Consider the following 14,146-nt stretch of genomic DNA (forward strand, 5'->3'; position numbering starts at 1 on the left):
TACATTGTCCGCAGTTGTGTTGTTGCAGTGAAATCTCTCTCTCTCTTTCTCTCTCCCTTTCTCTCTCTCTCTCTCTCTGTCTCTCTCTGTCTCTCTCTCTCTCTCTCTCTCTCTCTCTCTCTCTCTCTCTCTCTCTCTCTCTCTCTCTCACTTTGAGTTCACTTTATTACATATCTCAGACATCTATCACAATGACACCAAATGCTGAAAATTACGTTGAAAATAGTAATCCCAATGGTAACACATTTTCGTGTTATCGAAACGCCGATAGAATGTAATTCGTTTTAAATGTTTCTACGGCAAAATGTCATTCACTTTAAACGTTTTTATGGTTCGTTGCACTCGTATACTTTTCCCTAAATCTTCATACCTACGATTCGATTTATCCGACTCCTTTATTCTGAATAACATTTCAAAGTCCACATCGCGATATACTTACATACGTATGTATAAGATAGCTCATGTAAGAAGTGAAGGTTGAAGAAAATTGTTGCCACCCTTCGAAAGAAGAGAGTTCTATCTATCTCGCAAATTCGAGCGTGCCTTCGCTTATTTATTCTACGAACGAGTGCTGCCTAGAGGGGAACAAGTAGTAAATTTATTCGAAAGCTCCACAACGTTTCTTTACTACGCATACGATAAAAGCTTTAAGGGATATGTGTACTTTTATTTTCTCTATCTATCTTTCTCTCTCTCTTTCTCTCTCTATCTATCTTTCTCTCTCTCTATCTTTCTCTCTCCCTACCTTTCTCTCTTTGTTTTTCTTCCTCTCTCACTTTCTTGTATAAATTTTACGAGAAAGAAAAAATCTCGAGTATTTTACAGACCATTTCCTAAAACTCAAATTCTTGCCTCTCTTCTTCTTTTCCTTCTTCTCCTTCTTCTTCTTTTTCTTGTTTTATCCTCAAACACGTTTTTTCTTTTTTACCTTAAAAGTACCTTTAAGTTAAGCCTATCTCACATATATACGATAAGGATCGTCTGTCGTTTAGCATCCGACGTTTTGACATGAGGTTATCACAAAAAGGAGAGCAATTTGATGCGAATAATTTATATCAGGCCCCCTGTCACGTAGATCAACTTTCCAGTTATCTAGCTTTGCATTTTCTTTTTTCTTTTTGTTTCTTCCTTCTTTCTTTTTTTTTTTTTTAAGAAGATCAACACTTTAGTTCGTATAACGAAGAAAACTAATTAAAAGTAAAAAGTTAATAGAAAAAGGAACAAAGAAAGATAATATTTCTTAAACTTCGAATAAAAAACAATAGCGCTTTTATTAATTATTAATATTCTTTATTTTGTTAGACAATATGACGATACAAATATAATCCAAAAAAAAAAAAGAAAATTGAATGCGTTATTGATAATTTATATATTGCCTGGCAAATAATGGAAAAAGAAAAATTTATTAGAAATTGAAATAAATAAGTACACGTCTCTATTTTATAATATGTCAATAACTTTATTTACGCAAGTTCTGATCCTTCAGATGATTATTATAAAACTAGTAACCTGTAACTTTTGTACGATGTAACTTTTCATACTATGTAAGGGCTAAACTCATAAAGTTTTTCTCGCTGAACTCATCTTATACGACGTGAGGCTCGACCTTGAAGTTTTCTTTTCGCAAAACTCATCGTCATCTCGTTATCGCAAGTTTGAAGTCAATGAAGGAACATCTTGCAGTATGATTTATCTAACAACATCTTTTTGCTCCATTAGATAAATATTACGTAAATATAGATAATTACATACACATGTATATATAGATATAGATATATATATATAGAGAGAGAGAATGGGAAAAAGAAAAAGAAAATAAAGCAGGAAAGAAAAAGAAAATAGGGGTAGTTCTATCTTTCTCTCTCTCTCTCTCTCTCTCTCTCTCTCTCTCTCTCTCTCTTTCTCTTTCATCCTCATTCCAATTTCGATAGAAATCTTCTATCACGCATGCGTCCGACCTCGATGCTTTTCGCGCCGCAGGAACTCGACACGCGAAATTCAACGAAGACAAGGAACAGTCAGCGTCGAGCAGCGTTTCCGCTCCGCTTGTGCGTTCCTCCGCAAGAGGACGAGATGAGTTCTCTCATCCTTGTATCAATTATTTCCAAATATTTGAAACCTCTCGAAAAATCGTAAAACTGTACGATACGACAAAAAGGAAATAAGAAAAAGAGAAGAGGACAAACAAAAAGAAGGAAAAACGGGAAGGGAAAAAAAGAAAAAGAAAAAATAGAAACGAAAAATAAAAATAAATACAAAAACGACGATAGGGGTGTGCGGCCGCGCGCGCGCGCGCACGCAAGAAACTCAGATTCATGCTGGTTCATTTCGGATCTTTTATTTTCTCATTCTTATCATTTTCACGCTCGATTCGATTTCGACAAGGGTACGTAAGGTCGCACACGCGTTCGAAGCATGGCCATCATGCAATCCTGTTGCTGTTGGCAATCAGTTCGCAGAGGGAGTTACGCTTGTGCCATTTATACCGGAGTAAGTAACATCTCAGTGCGATTGATTTCACCCATTTTCTAATGAAACCCTAAAGGGGAACTACTAGGGGGCTAGTATATAATTTATACGAAAAATAAACTATGTTGTTTCGATTTCGATTGAATTTTCTTTTTTCTTGTGGTTGATACGTTTCCAGTTAGATACAATTGATTTACTTTGTAAGAGAAAAGAAAAAAAAGAAATATATATATATCCGCGAGAGAGATTGGTAAATATTATAAAAAAAATGTATAAATATCGTTTTCCTTCATGAGATTCTGCTCGCTACGAGCGTACGCATTTTGTCCAAACTTCTTTTTTTCCATACAGCCGAAAGAAAATTTCATTGAGTTCTGTAAACGTCTGTAAACGTCATATTATCGATACTCGATAGACATCGAAGCCTGTCAATTGATCCTTTTTCTTTCTATTATATATATGATATAATTTTCGATCATATTACAAGCATTGTTCCTTCTTTTCTTTTATTACATATATATGTATGTGTATGTTTGTATGTGTATGTATATATTGATAAAATCGATATGTATGAATGTGCTTATATCCAATAGTCTAGTTCATTTGACTATATCCTTTAATATTTGTGATCATTTAAGACAATCGAGAAGCGGTCCATGTGCTTGCAATGTGACCCAACGCATACCCTGTTGCTGCTGGTCGATATCTGAGTCTAACTTTTACATAGATGCATACATACATATGTACATACCTACGTATATAGATACGTACATACGTAGGTATACATCTTAAGTACCATCGGGGAGCGAATAACACGATCATGATATGAATTGAATGATAGCACACAATAATACAAAATTGATTTGATCTACTATTGTGTTTAACTTGTATAATTTAAAAAAAATGTATATGGAATTCATCATCTTGTATTTATAATTATTGATCGTAAATATATGCGTGCTGTTAGCAGAGCTGATTACTTACGTAAATTATAAGCATGATACATATAGACCATCTAAATGTAATTATTATCAAAATTTATTCATCGCGCTTTAATTCGAATCGAAAACACATGAAATGCATTTCGTTATTTATAATTAATACACGGGTTTCGTCAAACTGAAAGGGCATAACGTTCGTACAAAACTCGCACGGTAAATAAAAATCCACTTAAGCTCGGAAACGCGTGCTCTCGTCTCTTTATGGAATGATTATATTTTTTTAAGCTGGTTTGCAGAAGCTTTCGATGACTAAAAAAAAAAATAAAAAAAAATAAAAAAAAATAAAAAAATAAAAAAAACAGAACAAAAATATTTATTTCCAATTCGTGAGAATAGGTTCAAAAGAGTGAAGAATGAAAACGCAGAAAACCACACGATTCCTGGGATTCACATTAGTTTACATACATTCAATGACCCATGGGAAATTTCATAGCAATGTGCAAAGCACTATAGTTAATTTAATCATGAAAATGTGATTCTCTTTATTTCATTCTCTGAACTGTCACGCGATGTATATCAAGATAAATTTTCACCGACATTAAAACTCTACTTTTTAACTGCTTTTTACATTAATTATATACATATATATTTATGTCTATATTTTATCATAAGAAGAAAGAAATGTAATTCTGGAACGAGACGATAATAACAAGCTAACACCTCCATAGAATTTTAATACAAACAACGAAATTGCATTCGACAGAAACGTGAGAATAAGAGACTACGATTCCCAATACTTTAGTACTGTCGATAAAAGCTATGCACTTTGACTATATCGATTGTCGTAAGAGGCTTGTATCAAGTTCCTTGTCATATCCTTTTCTATGTAATATTATACGGATTGGTTCGTTCAGAAAATTCCCTGGAAAATATATATATATATACACTATTGGATAAAGTTGTATTAAACATACATATTAATCATAGCTTTGAATTTTCATGAAAAATTATGCTACGAACTTTCCGAGTACTCCGATACGTATATATGTATGTATACATATATATATATATATATATATATATATATATATATATATATATATATATATATATATATAAATGAAACATAAAATTGGGTCGACCCTGATGGCTCTCGTTTCTACGTTTATATCCTTATAATGTAATACAAGCTTAACGGGAGAACACGTATACATATAACGAGACATTTGGCAGTGCACTTTAACAGCCGTCGTAAAGCCAGCACAAGCATTAACTATTCTCGTAAAGTTTTTCACGAGAATATATCGAAGGCAAACTAAAGGATGAACGTATATATTCCCGTTTGAATGATATCTTTACGATCGACACATATCAAAATATAGAGAACAGAAGGGAAAAAAAAGAGAGAAATAAAAAAAAAAAAAAAAATATATATATATATATATATATATATATATATATATATATATATATATATATATATATATATAAAACCATCATTCTGCATTCGATATCGTGTGTCGACACATCGAACGATCCGCTAATAAAAAGAGGAACGGAAATAGTCGAACGTAAATCGAAAATCGATCGTCCACAAGATCCAAAAAAATATATTTACAAATTGTGAAAAAATAGTTAACGTTGACATAAAAATCAACATGTTTTTTTTATCAGGCGAAATAGATCTATTCGTTTGAATACTTTAATCTTTCAAACCAGCGAAAGAACACGCAGTGAAACTGTTTGACATTATTGCGGCAAACGCGTCAGAGATATTATAGCCACAGGCTGATAACGACATTGCCACTCTCTCCCTCTCTCTCTCTCTCTCTCTCTCTCTCTCTCTCTCTCTCTCTCTTTCTCTCTTTCTCTCTCTCTCATTTTCTCTCACTCTCTCTTTCTCTCTGACGTAAAATCGAAGTAGTTGTCGAAATTAACTCTACGATAATTTCTGCCTACAACAATTTTAACATTGTCATTCCTTTCGATAATACGATCATATACTCTAAAAAGAGAAATTTGTTATTATATATGTATAAGAATTGAAATTTAAATATTATATATGTATAAGATCATTTCATTTTCACGATTGCAAATATATATATATATATATATATATATATATATATATATATATATGTGTGTTTTTTTAATTTATAATTTAATTAATATAAAAAACGTTTCTTTTCAGATTTACTTTATTATCTTAGCCATTACAACTGGAACAGTCTTGCAAGCCGAAAGTGAATATTTATCTGGAAATCGATCATTACCAGAATCGTCGAGTTTCTTAGAAGTTGATACAATATCCCCTGGTAAGTATCACGTAGTTTTTCAAAGTTATATATTTAAGTTGAGCAAAGAGAGAATTTTTATTGTTTCAGCTACCGTACGATTCAATATAACTTTTTTGATATGTTCGTGTTCTGGTGTAATCTGTACTATTCTTCTCGTATATGGCTTACTCAAGGTAAGAAAAATTTTTCTTTGATAATATATTACATATAATAATACGGCGACTCTCTGTTATACATCATTTGTGAATAATTCAAGTACTTTTCTCATACGCATTATAGAACAAAAGAATTTCTTTACGTGTAAAGCCAATGGAAAAAAAAAAAAATAAATTAATTAAAAAATAAAAAAAGAAAGGAAAAAAGAAAGAAAGAGGAAAAAATAAAAATGAATATTTAAGAATATTTAAAAATACATAAACCATGGAAAAGAGAAAATTGCATAGAAATTAGAAATAATAGAAAATGGAACAATAAATATTACATTATTCTATTGGATTCGATTTCTGTATTAATAATTCTTTTTTCTTTATTATTTTCTTTATAGATCTTTCGAAAAAGAAAAAGAATAAAAAAAAAAAAATGAAAAGAAAAGGAAAAGAAAAAAAGAAAAAGAAAAAAAAATAGATACACGGTTTCTCTTAACTCCAACGTCGCTCGTGTTTTCAACGACGTACGTTTTCTTATCGTTCTCACGTTGTTTGCCTCACCGGCTGCTACCTTCACGAGATATAAATTTTCCACTTTCACACCGTTAATAAACAACCCTACGCGAAGCCCCTTCCTATATAAAAGCCAACAGTCCAAGTTGCGTCGCGAAATATACGTATCTACCTACTCGCACAACCCTCTTCTTCTTCTTCTTCTTCTTCTTCTTTTTCTTCTTCTTCTTCTTCTTCTTCTTCTTCTTCTTTCTCTTCTTCTTCTTCCTCTACCTCCTTCTTCTTCACCTTTTGCTTATATTTTGCTTATTTATATAGAAGGAGGAAGTTTCTCTAAGTGGGCTAAAGATTAATTCCTACGCTCAAAGGCATCCTCCTGTGATTTTCTCCAGGGTCCCGCACGCTCATCGTTTCTTCGCTCAAAGAGAATCTTTTGAGGAAGCAAAACGAGATAGAGGGAAGGGTAACGATCCCTATTATAATCAATATTTCATGAGTTTCCTTGTTCACAAAAGTACTTTCCTTTTCTTTTCATTTCTCCTCCTCTCTCCCTCTCCTCCCCTCTCTCTCCCTCTCTCTTATTTTGTTGCATAATTCGAGCTATGTCAAAAAGAAAATGTAGTATTTTCTCTTTGTTTTTTTTTCTCTTTTAACTCCTTTCTTCATATATAATTCTACATAAAAAGAAAAAAAAGAAAAGAAGAAAAAAATAAAATGAAAAAGAAAAAGAGAAATTCATTTAGTCTAATTTCATTTAATTTTGCTTCGTCTCGTACACCGTGAACGTGATTTCTAAGTAGTTAATTAAACATAATTATGACATCGAACTTTAAATTTCGAAAGTAACAATTTTAATGGCGAATGACGTGCACCTTCGAATTGTCAAATAAACAATTCATAAGAGATTTTCGTGTTTTCTCGAAAACAAATTTACACGACGACATTCAACCTTCTTTTCTAATTAAATTATTACCTTTTAATCGAATTTTATTTTGTCATGGCATCGTTAAAAGTCCATGCGTCGATTCAATTATTGAACATAAAGTATCTAATCCAAACTGTTAAACTTCTTTATCTCGTACCAACGTCGCAACATAACGTTCTGAGTTTTAAACTCGGAAAGTTGGTAACTACTTATCCAGTCACTTGAATCTCATGCTATTAATAATCCAACCGTCCGAAATTAAGGCTAAGTACTTTGTTACTGCTGTCTTTGTTCTTTGCTCATCGACTTTACTCTTATCATTAAAGAACAGAAGAGAAACATGCACAATCGATCGATCGGATAAAATCCGAGCGAATTAATCTGTATAAAATGCGATAAAGAAAATTTAATTTCGTATCAATCAAATATCCTCAAATATATCATTATTTATTACTTTTTTATTTATTTATTATTTTATTTATCATATAGGAAGATAGCACTGATAAGAGATACGAAAAAAAAAAATATTTGCCAGGATAGACATTACAAAAACGATTGTAAAAAGTTTTCCTCAAAGAGAACTCTCTCAATCTCCTTTCGATTTTAATTTAATCTTATAAAACATGACAACTTCTTGTCAGCCAGTGACCATGAAGAAATTGGTCTCGGTTTGTTTGAATACTTTTTTAAGAAGTCAAGTTAGGTAAGTGCGGAATTAAAATGAATGGGATACCTTTCTTCCAGTAGCGAGCGTATTTAACTTAATAAGCCATAAACTTTCGCCGCGTCGTCTTGTCAAGCTCGAAATGAATATTTTCTTTTTTCTCCTTTTCTCTTTTCTTCTTTCTTTCATCTTCTTCTTCTTCTTTTCTTTTTTTTTTCTTTTCTTTTCTTTTCTTTTCAGGACAAGCGAATCTTCCTCTTGCCATGGATCGTTAACGTGATCGCTTGCAGTATGGTCGACATTGCGCACGCTTTGTATCTCATAATTGTGACAGTGAGTATCGTAGATAAATTGATCGTAATATATCTATTAGATATATTCGATTTTTACATATCTATTATAATCTGATTTTAATATGTCTATTACATATGATTCTAATACGTTGATCAAATTTCAATAACATTGTCCATCATTAATTTTTATCTTCGATGTAGACAAGATTTTATTCTCCGACAATGTAAATCCCGGTGTATTCTTAGATTTCGATAAGAAACAAAAAAAAAAGAAAAAGAAAAAAAAAGGAAAAGAAAAGAAAAGAAAAAAAACCGGGTCAACCGCATGAAGAAAAAGAGATCGAACTTTGAAATTACATCTCCGTTCGACCTTTTGTATGTAAGAACTAAAAGGTAAAAAGAGAACAAAGTCTTGATGACCTCTGATCGAACCCGTCACTCTTTTACTCGTACCTTCATCTCTCTTTCTCTTTTTCGTTTTTTTCTTTTCTTTTTGTTTTTACTTTTCGTGCGAACAAACCGTAGTACACTATCATGCTTTCGTGCGGAAAAGAAATGTCTATCATAAACGTGACATTGCCTTGGGACATAGCAAACTGAAACTATCTAGCTACCGTGTTATTAGTTTTTCGTTCTTTCGTGCGTACACACACACACACACACACACACACGTATAATAAAGAACGCAACGTGCTAAACAAGTGATACGTACGAAAAAGTAATAAAAAAAAAAAAAAGAAAAGAAAGAAAAAAGAAAAACATCGATAAGAAAAATTGGACAAATAATACAAATATTCGATAAATTGATCCAATAGATTTTTTCTTTTTTTTTTTTTGTTTTATTAATATTTATTTACATAACTACTTTGTCAATGGTTTACAATGTGTTTATGAATAAAGAATTCGATGTAAACAAATCATTGATGAATTAATTCATAAAAATATACATACATGTATACATATATATGTATATACGATGTAAATCGCATCGCAGACAATTGCATACTTAAAAAGAATACATATATATGTATATTTATGTATTTATCGAACAGAGTGACGTTATAGCGTTCACATAGTTTCTATTTTTTCTTTGATTCCTTTATTTTACGCTCAGTGCGCATTGTGTATCGACCAATACCTTCAATACATTCTCGCAAACAACATTCTCTAACCCGAATCCTGCTTGTTAGCGTGCGAGAAAAACGGTTTCCAATTTTCTATAGAATCAATAGAAAAATAAAGGCATACAACAAAAGAAGAAACATTGACGTGATTTATATATATGTATATATATATATATATATATATATATATATATATATATATATATATATATATATTATATATATAACCCCAAAAGTTTAAAAGAAAGAGAGAGAGAGAGAAAAAATATATTTAACAGGTTGCGAAACTTTTCCTCTTTTTGCTTCTTTTTCTTCTTCTTCTTTTTTCTTCTTTTTTTCTTTCATACCTTTGAAGGTACAGAGAGCAACACGTTGCTTCGACAAATACAAAACTTTCAGCGTGAGCTATGACGTCTTCTCTATTTTTCAGCCCAACTTTAATCCAATAACGGCGATGCTCTACACGCTCAACTTTTTTCTTCTATGTTTAAACGTGAGTATTTTAAAAGATTGCATTTAACGTCGGTACTATAAAACAAATATTTTACGATCCAGGCGATAAATCTTATAAAAATATTATAGAAAAGAAAAGAAAAGAAAATAGAAGAAAAGAAAAAACAAAACAATGGAATTATAATAATATACAATATATATATATATATATATATATATATATACATATGTACATATATAGGTATACTCTCTTCTCTGCGTCATCTCGCAATATCAGGAATATTTGGCCGGCCGTGGTACGGCAGCGGATGACAATGACTACAGGGTCAGTATTCTGAGAGTCTCACGACGGAAAGGGCAACGGGATAAGGGAAGAAAAGTTAAGTGCACAAAAATATTATTTTTTCTCAAGCTATCGAGTCTACTCATCTCATCTTCCAAATTTATCTTTCATCTTTCTTAACTTTTCAATTTTCCAAACCGTTACCGGAATATCAAAAATATTAAACGAAGTGTTTCGTATTTTTCGAATCGAATGATTCTAAATCGATTGAAAAAAGGAAAAAGAAAAAAGAAAAAAGTTTAGTCGTTAAGTCGACTTATCTACTTCGTTCATACTCGTTTCACTTTATTAAAGACTTTTGATACGACGGAGAAGAGAAATCGATCGATTATTATTCGTGTATTTTAATAACGTGACGGTGGCTTATGATTCGCATTAAAGTACGAAAATATTTCTCCTATCGGCGAATTCTCTTTTATATTAGAATGTAAGAGCCAATAAGAGCGCGAGAATATAACGAGATCTTCAGTATTGATCGTTTTTTACCTCTTCCATCTCGGTTTGTCATTTCACGAAATCCTGCTAACGGTCTTTCGACTCTTAATTATCTCTTCCAATTAATTATATCGATTGTTATACAAGTGATTCTTTCCGGGAAAAAAAAATGGAAAAAGAAAAAAACAAAAAGAATAAAAAAAGAGAAACAAAGAACAAATTTTTCTCCACGCTTATTGTCAACCTTTATATTTCATCTATAAGTAATACTTACTATTGTTCAATTTAAAAAAAAAAAAGAAAAAAAAAATCAAAGAAACTTTCTTGTCTCTCGTCTCTCTTAAATATTTTTCAATTATTCTTGATGAATCAATTTAAATAGAGACGAAAAGAACGGAGGGATATAAAAATTTCATTTAGAATCAGATCGAATTAATGAAATTTGTAATTGTAATGATAAAATTATTGAATAATTTAATTTTTTCTATAAACGATTTCAATCAATAAAAGTATTAAATAAATTTATCTGATTGAAAAGATTAATGATAATAAATGATTTATATATATATATATATATATATATATATATATATATATATATATATATATATATATATATCTGATATTAGATGAATGAAATCAAATTACAGAGAATATTGTGAGTTGTATAAAGTAAATTTATATCATAGTACGATATCGCAGATTATAATCTTATTTAACGCTAACTAGATTAGAGACAAAGTAGAGAACGCAATATATTTATATATACACATACATAAAGAGAGAGAGAGAGAAAAGGGGAGAGAGAGAGAGAGAGAGAGAGAGAGAGAGAGAAAGAGAGAAAGAGAAAGAGAAAGAGAAAGAGAGAGAAAGGAAAATATCGTAGCAAATTCTAGATTCGCCTAAACATATTAAGACCAGTTCATGCGATTATAATCTCGAATTGACTTTATGTATCTTATATGTGAAAGAGAGATACACGTATGACATATCTCTGAACTTCGCTTACCCTCTCGTCGTTGCATCCCCAAAGGAATAGAAATACGATGCATCAGCTTCTTTCGCTTGGCTTCACTCTCAGAATACCAATGTTCTCTCTATATGTTAGTAAAGATACGAACCTAAACCTTGTTACATTTTGATGACTAAAAGATCTATTCTTTCTAAACGATTTTAGAATTTCAAAGGTCAAACGTTAACTTTAGATTGATATATCGAGAGTGAGAGAGAGAGAGAGAGAGAGAGAGAGAGAGAGAGAGAGAAAGAAAAATTGATACGAATAAAAATATTCTACGTTTTTTTTTTATCATTATGCATATATGTGCATTGATTCGATTTATTAATTCAATATAATATTTGGAAAAAAATTTATTGTTAGATAAAATTATTCATTTGTAATTAATCGCTCAAACATATTGTATTTAATCGAATAATATCATTATATAACTTAATATCAATGGATATCGATATTGGAGGAAACATTCAAGGCAACAGTATTGTACCTAAAGGAAAGATTATATCATTGATATGGCATACCAGGACTATACGAAAGAGAAAGACCATGCTTTGAGTGTTTAGAGGTAAAACCGATTATATACCGAGTAAAGTTTATAGTAAATCGATGGGAACCACACGGTAAACTATCTTCTATCTATTCCTCTGTGTGACGATACGCGAAGCGATAATTACGTAATTCAAAGAGATCTCTATGAAAGGGGAAAAAGCTATTGTGTCGTTTTTGTATATTATAATTATTGTTATTATTAAATACAGATATTTATACATGCAAATAATTCTCTCTTCAAAGTGATACGAATAATAGATCAATGAAATTTATTCATTATTGTTATTATGAAATAAGGATTTAAAATTATTATCGTATGCGCAGATAAGATTTAATACTCAAAATATATTTAATTAATTAAGCTTAGGATTTTTTATTCTTTTTATTTATATTTTTTTTTATTCTTTTCTTTTTTTTTTTTTTGTTTTTTTTTATCGCGAACGAAGACACTTTCGAGCTACGTTCTCTGGACACGGTTTAAAACGGTCATTATGCGACATCCTTTGAAGGTTCCAGCGGTGAGATACACGGTACAACCGACGACAACTGCGACATCCTGTTTGAGCTCACGAAGAGCACCGACCAATAACGAGACGAAGGCAACACCAACGCCAACGCAAAGTCCAACCGCGGTACGGACTGTTCTTTCGTGTACTGAAAAGAGTCCTACGGTAGGACGAGCAAATAAGAAGCACGTTCAATTTCCGGACACGCCAACACCGACATCAAGCTCGACGCCAACGGCAATACCGATGTCCCTGGAAAAATCAGGTGAGTGCATTCGACGGTATCCTTTGATCAATTTTCAAATAAACAATGTCTGAAACTTTTAATATCCATTAATTTCAACTTTTAATACTCCAACTTTTAATACTCCAACTTTTAATATGTACTTCTATTACTACTACTACTAATAATAATAATAATAATAATGATAATAATAATAATAATAATAATAATAATAATAATGATAATAATAATAATAATAATAATAATAATAATAATAATAATAATAATAATAATAATAATAAATACGACTTCTTACAATTAATAATATTTTAATATTTTAATGATCGATTATCCCCCACAGAACAACAAAAGATTATACTCTTTTCATTTATCTGAAAAATATTAAAGTAATAGATGAAATTATAATTTAATTTTTGTTAATTTATCTTATACTGAATAAACTGCAAGCGATATAAATACAATGTTCCAATGAAAAAAATTATCGATCTAAATCCGTACACGAAATTCTAGTCTCTCGAATCACAAAGCACGTCTATCATTCGAATGCTTGATCACTAGAAGATGTGTACCAGTTATTCAAGATCAAAGGAACGCGTAGAATTTCAAACGAGAAACAGAAAATCGATTTATTCATAGTAACGCAATTTGAGAATTTCTCTATTTTCAGAAATTCCTCTGACGGACTCCAATGCAAAGTATACCCTGGATGTAGGAGTTTCTCTCGAAAAACATTAATAATTAATCATAGATTAATTGTTTCAAACACAAGCTGGTAGTTAAAATTCTCGCAGAGTGAGATACTATCTATTCATATTTCGCGATCGATCGTTTTTACTAGGACAATCTCCTCTACGAAGGACTTCATTAAATTATCTCGTCGCGAATCGTTAATACTCAAAATATTACGCTACTACAAAATAAATGGACTTGCAATGAACCAACGGTACCTGTTGTTTGTATATGTATATATTTTTTAGAGATATAAAAAGATATGTAACATTTTTCAATAAATCATCTATATATGAGATTTATTGTATTTGGAAATTAAATATTTTCCAATCCAAAAGAGAAAAAGAGAGAGAGAGAGAGAGAGAGAGAGAGAGAGAATGAAAGAATGGGAGAATGAGAGAATGAGAGAGAAAGAGAGAGAGAATTTCGAAAAATGAATTATTTGTACACATGTGTAATTTATATATGTGTAGTAAATTTGATATTAAATTCGAATCGTT

At 30.9% G+C, this 14,146-nt stretch overlaps 1 protein-coding gene across 3 annotated transcripts; it reads left to right on the forward strand.

The window, feature by feature from the left end:
• The first annotated feature begins 2,001 nt into the window (after positions 1 to 2,001).
• LOC124426574 lies at positions 2,002 to 13,944 on the forward strand. Of its 3 annotated transcripts, XM_046968412.1 has the most exons (8): positions 2,002 to 2,490; positions 5,602 to 5,725; positions 5,795 to 5,880; positions 8,196 to 8,288; positions 9,803 to 9,865; positions 10,067 to 10,204; positions 12,677 to 12,938; positions 13,585 to 13,944. In XM_046968412.1, the coding sequence occupies exons 1-8, from the start codon at positions 2,416 to 2,418 to the stop codon at positions 13,650 to 13,652; spliced, it is 909 nt and encodes a 302-aa protein (XP_046824368.1). In that variant the 5' UTR covers positions 2,002 to 2,415; the 3' UTR covers positions 13,653 to 13,944. The 3 variants fall into 3 exon arrangements, with proteins under 3 accessions (XP_046824368.1, XP_046824370.1, XP_046824369.1); XM_046968414.1 differs by lacking the exon at positions 10,067 to 10,204; XM_046968413.1 differs by lacking the exon at positions 8,196 to 8,288.
• Positions 13,945 to 14,146: the final 202 nt, after the last annotated feature.

This window comes from Vespa crabro, chromosome 9 (assembly GCF_910589235.1).
Source record: "Vespa crabro chromosome 9, iyVesCrab1.2, whole genome shotgun sequence".
Taxonomy (NCBI): Eukaryota; Metazoa; Arthropoda; class Insecta; order Hymenoptera; family Vespidae; genus Vespa; species Vespa crabro.

Bases quoted from the DNA above. Each gene is read 5' to 3' on its own strand.
- LOC124426574 (XM_046968412.1), top strand. From the start codon at position 2,416: ATGGCCATCATGCAATCCTGTTGCTGTTGGCAATCAGTTCGCAGAGGG. The intron at 2,491-5,601 runs GTAAGTAACATC...GTTTCTTTTCAG, and splicing joins CTTGTGCCATTTATACCGGA to ATTTACTTTATTATCTTAGC. The intron at 8,289-9,802 runs GTGAGTATCGTA...TCTATTTTTCAG, and splicing joins TGTATCTCATAATTGTGACA to CCCAACTTTAATCCAATAAC.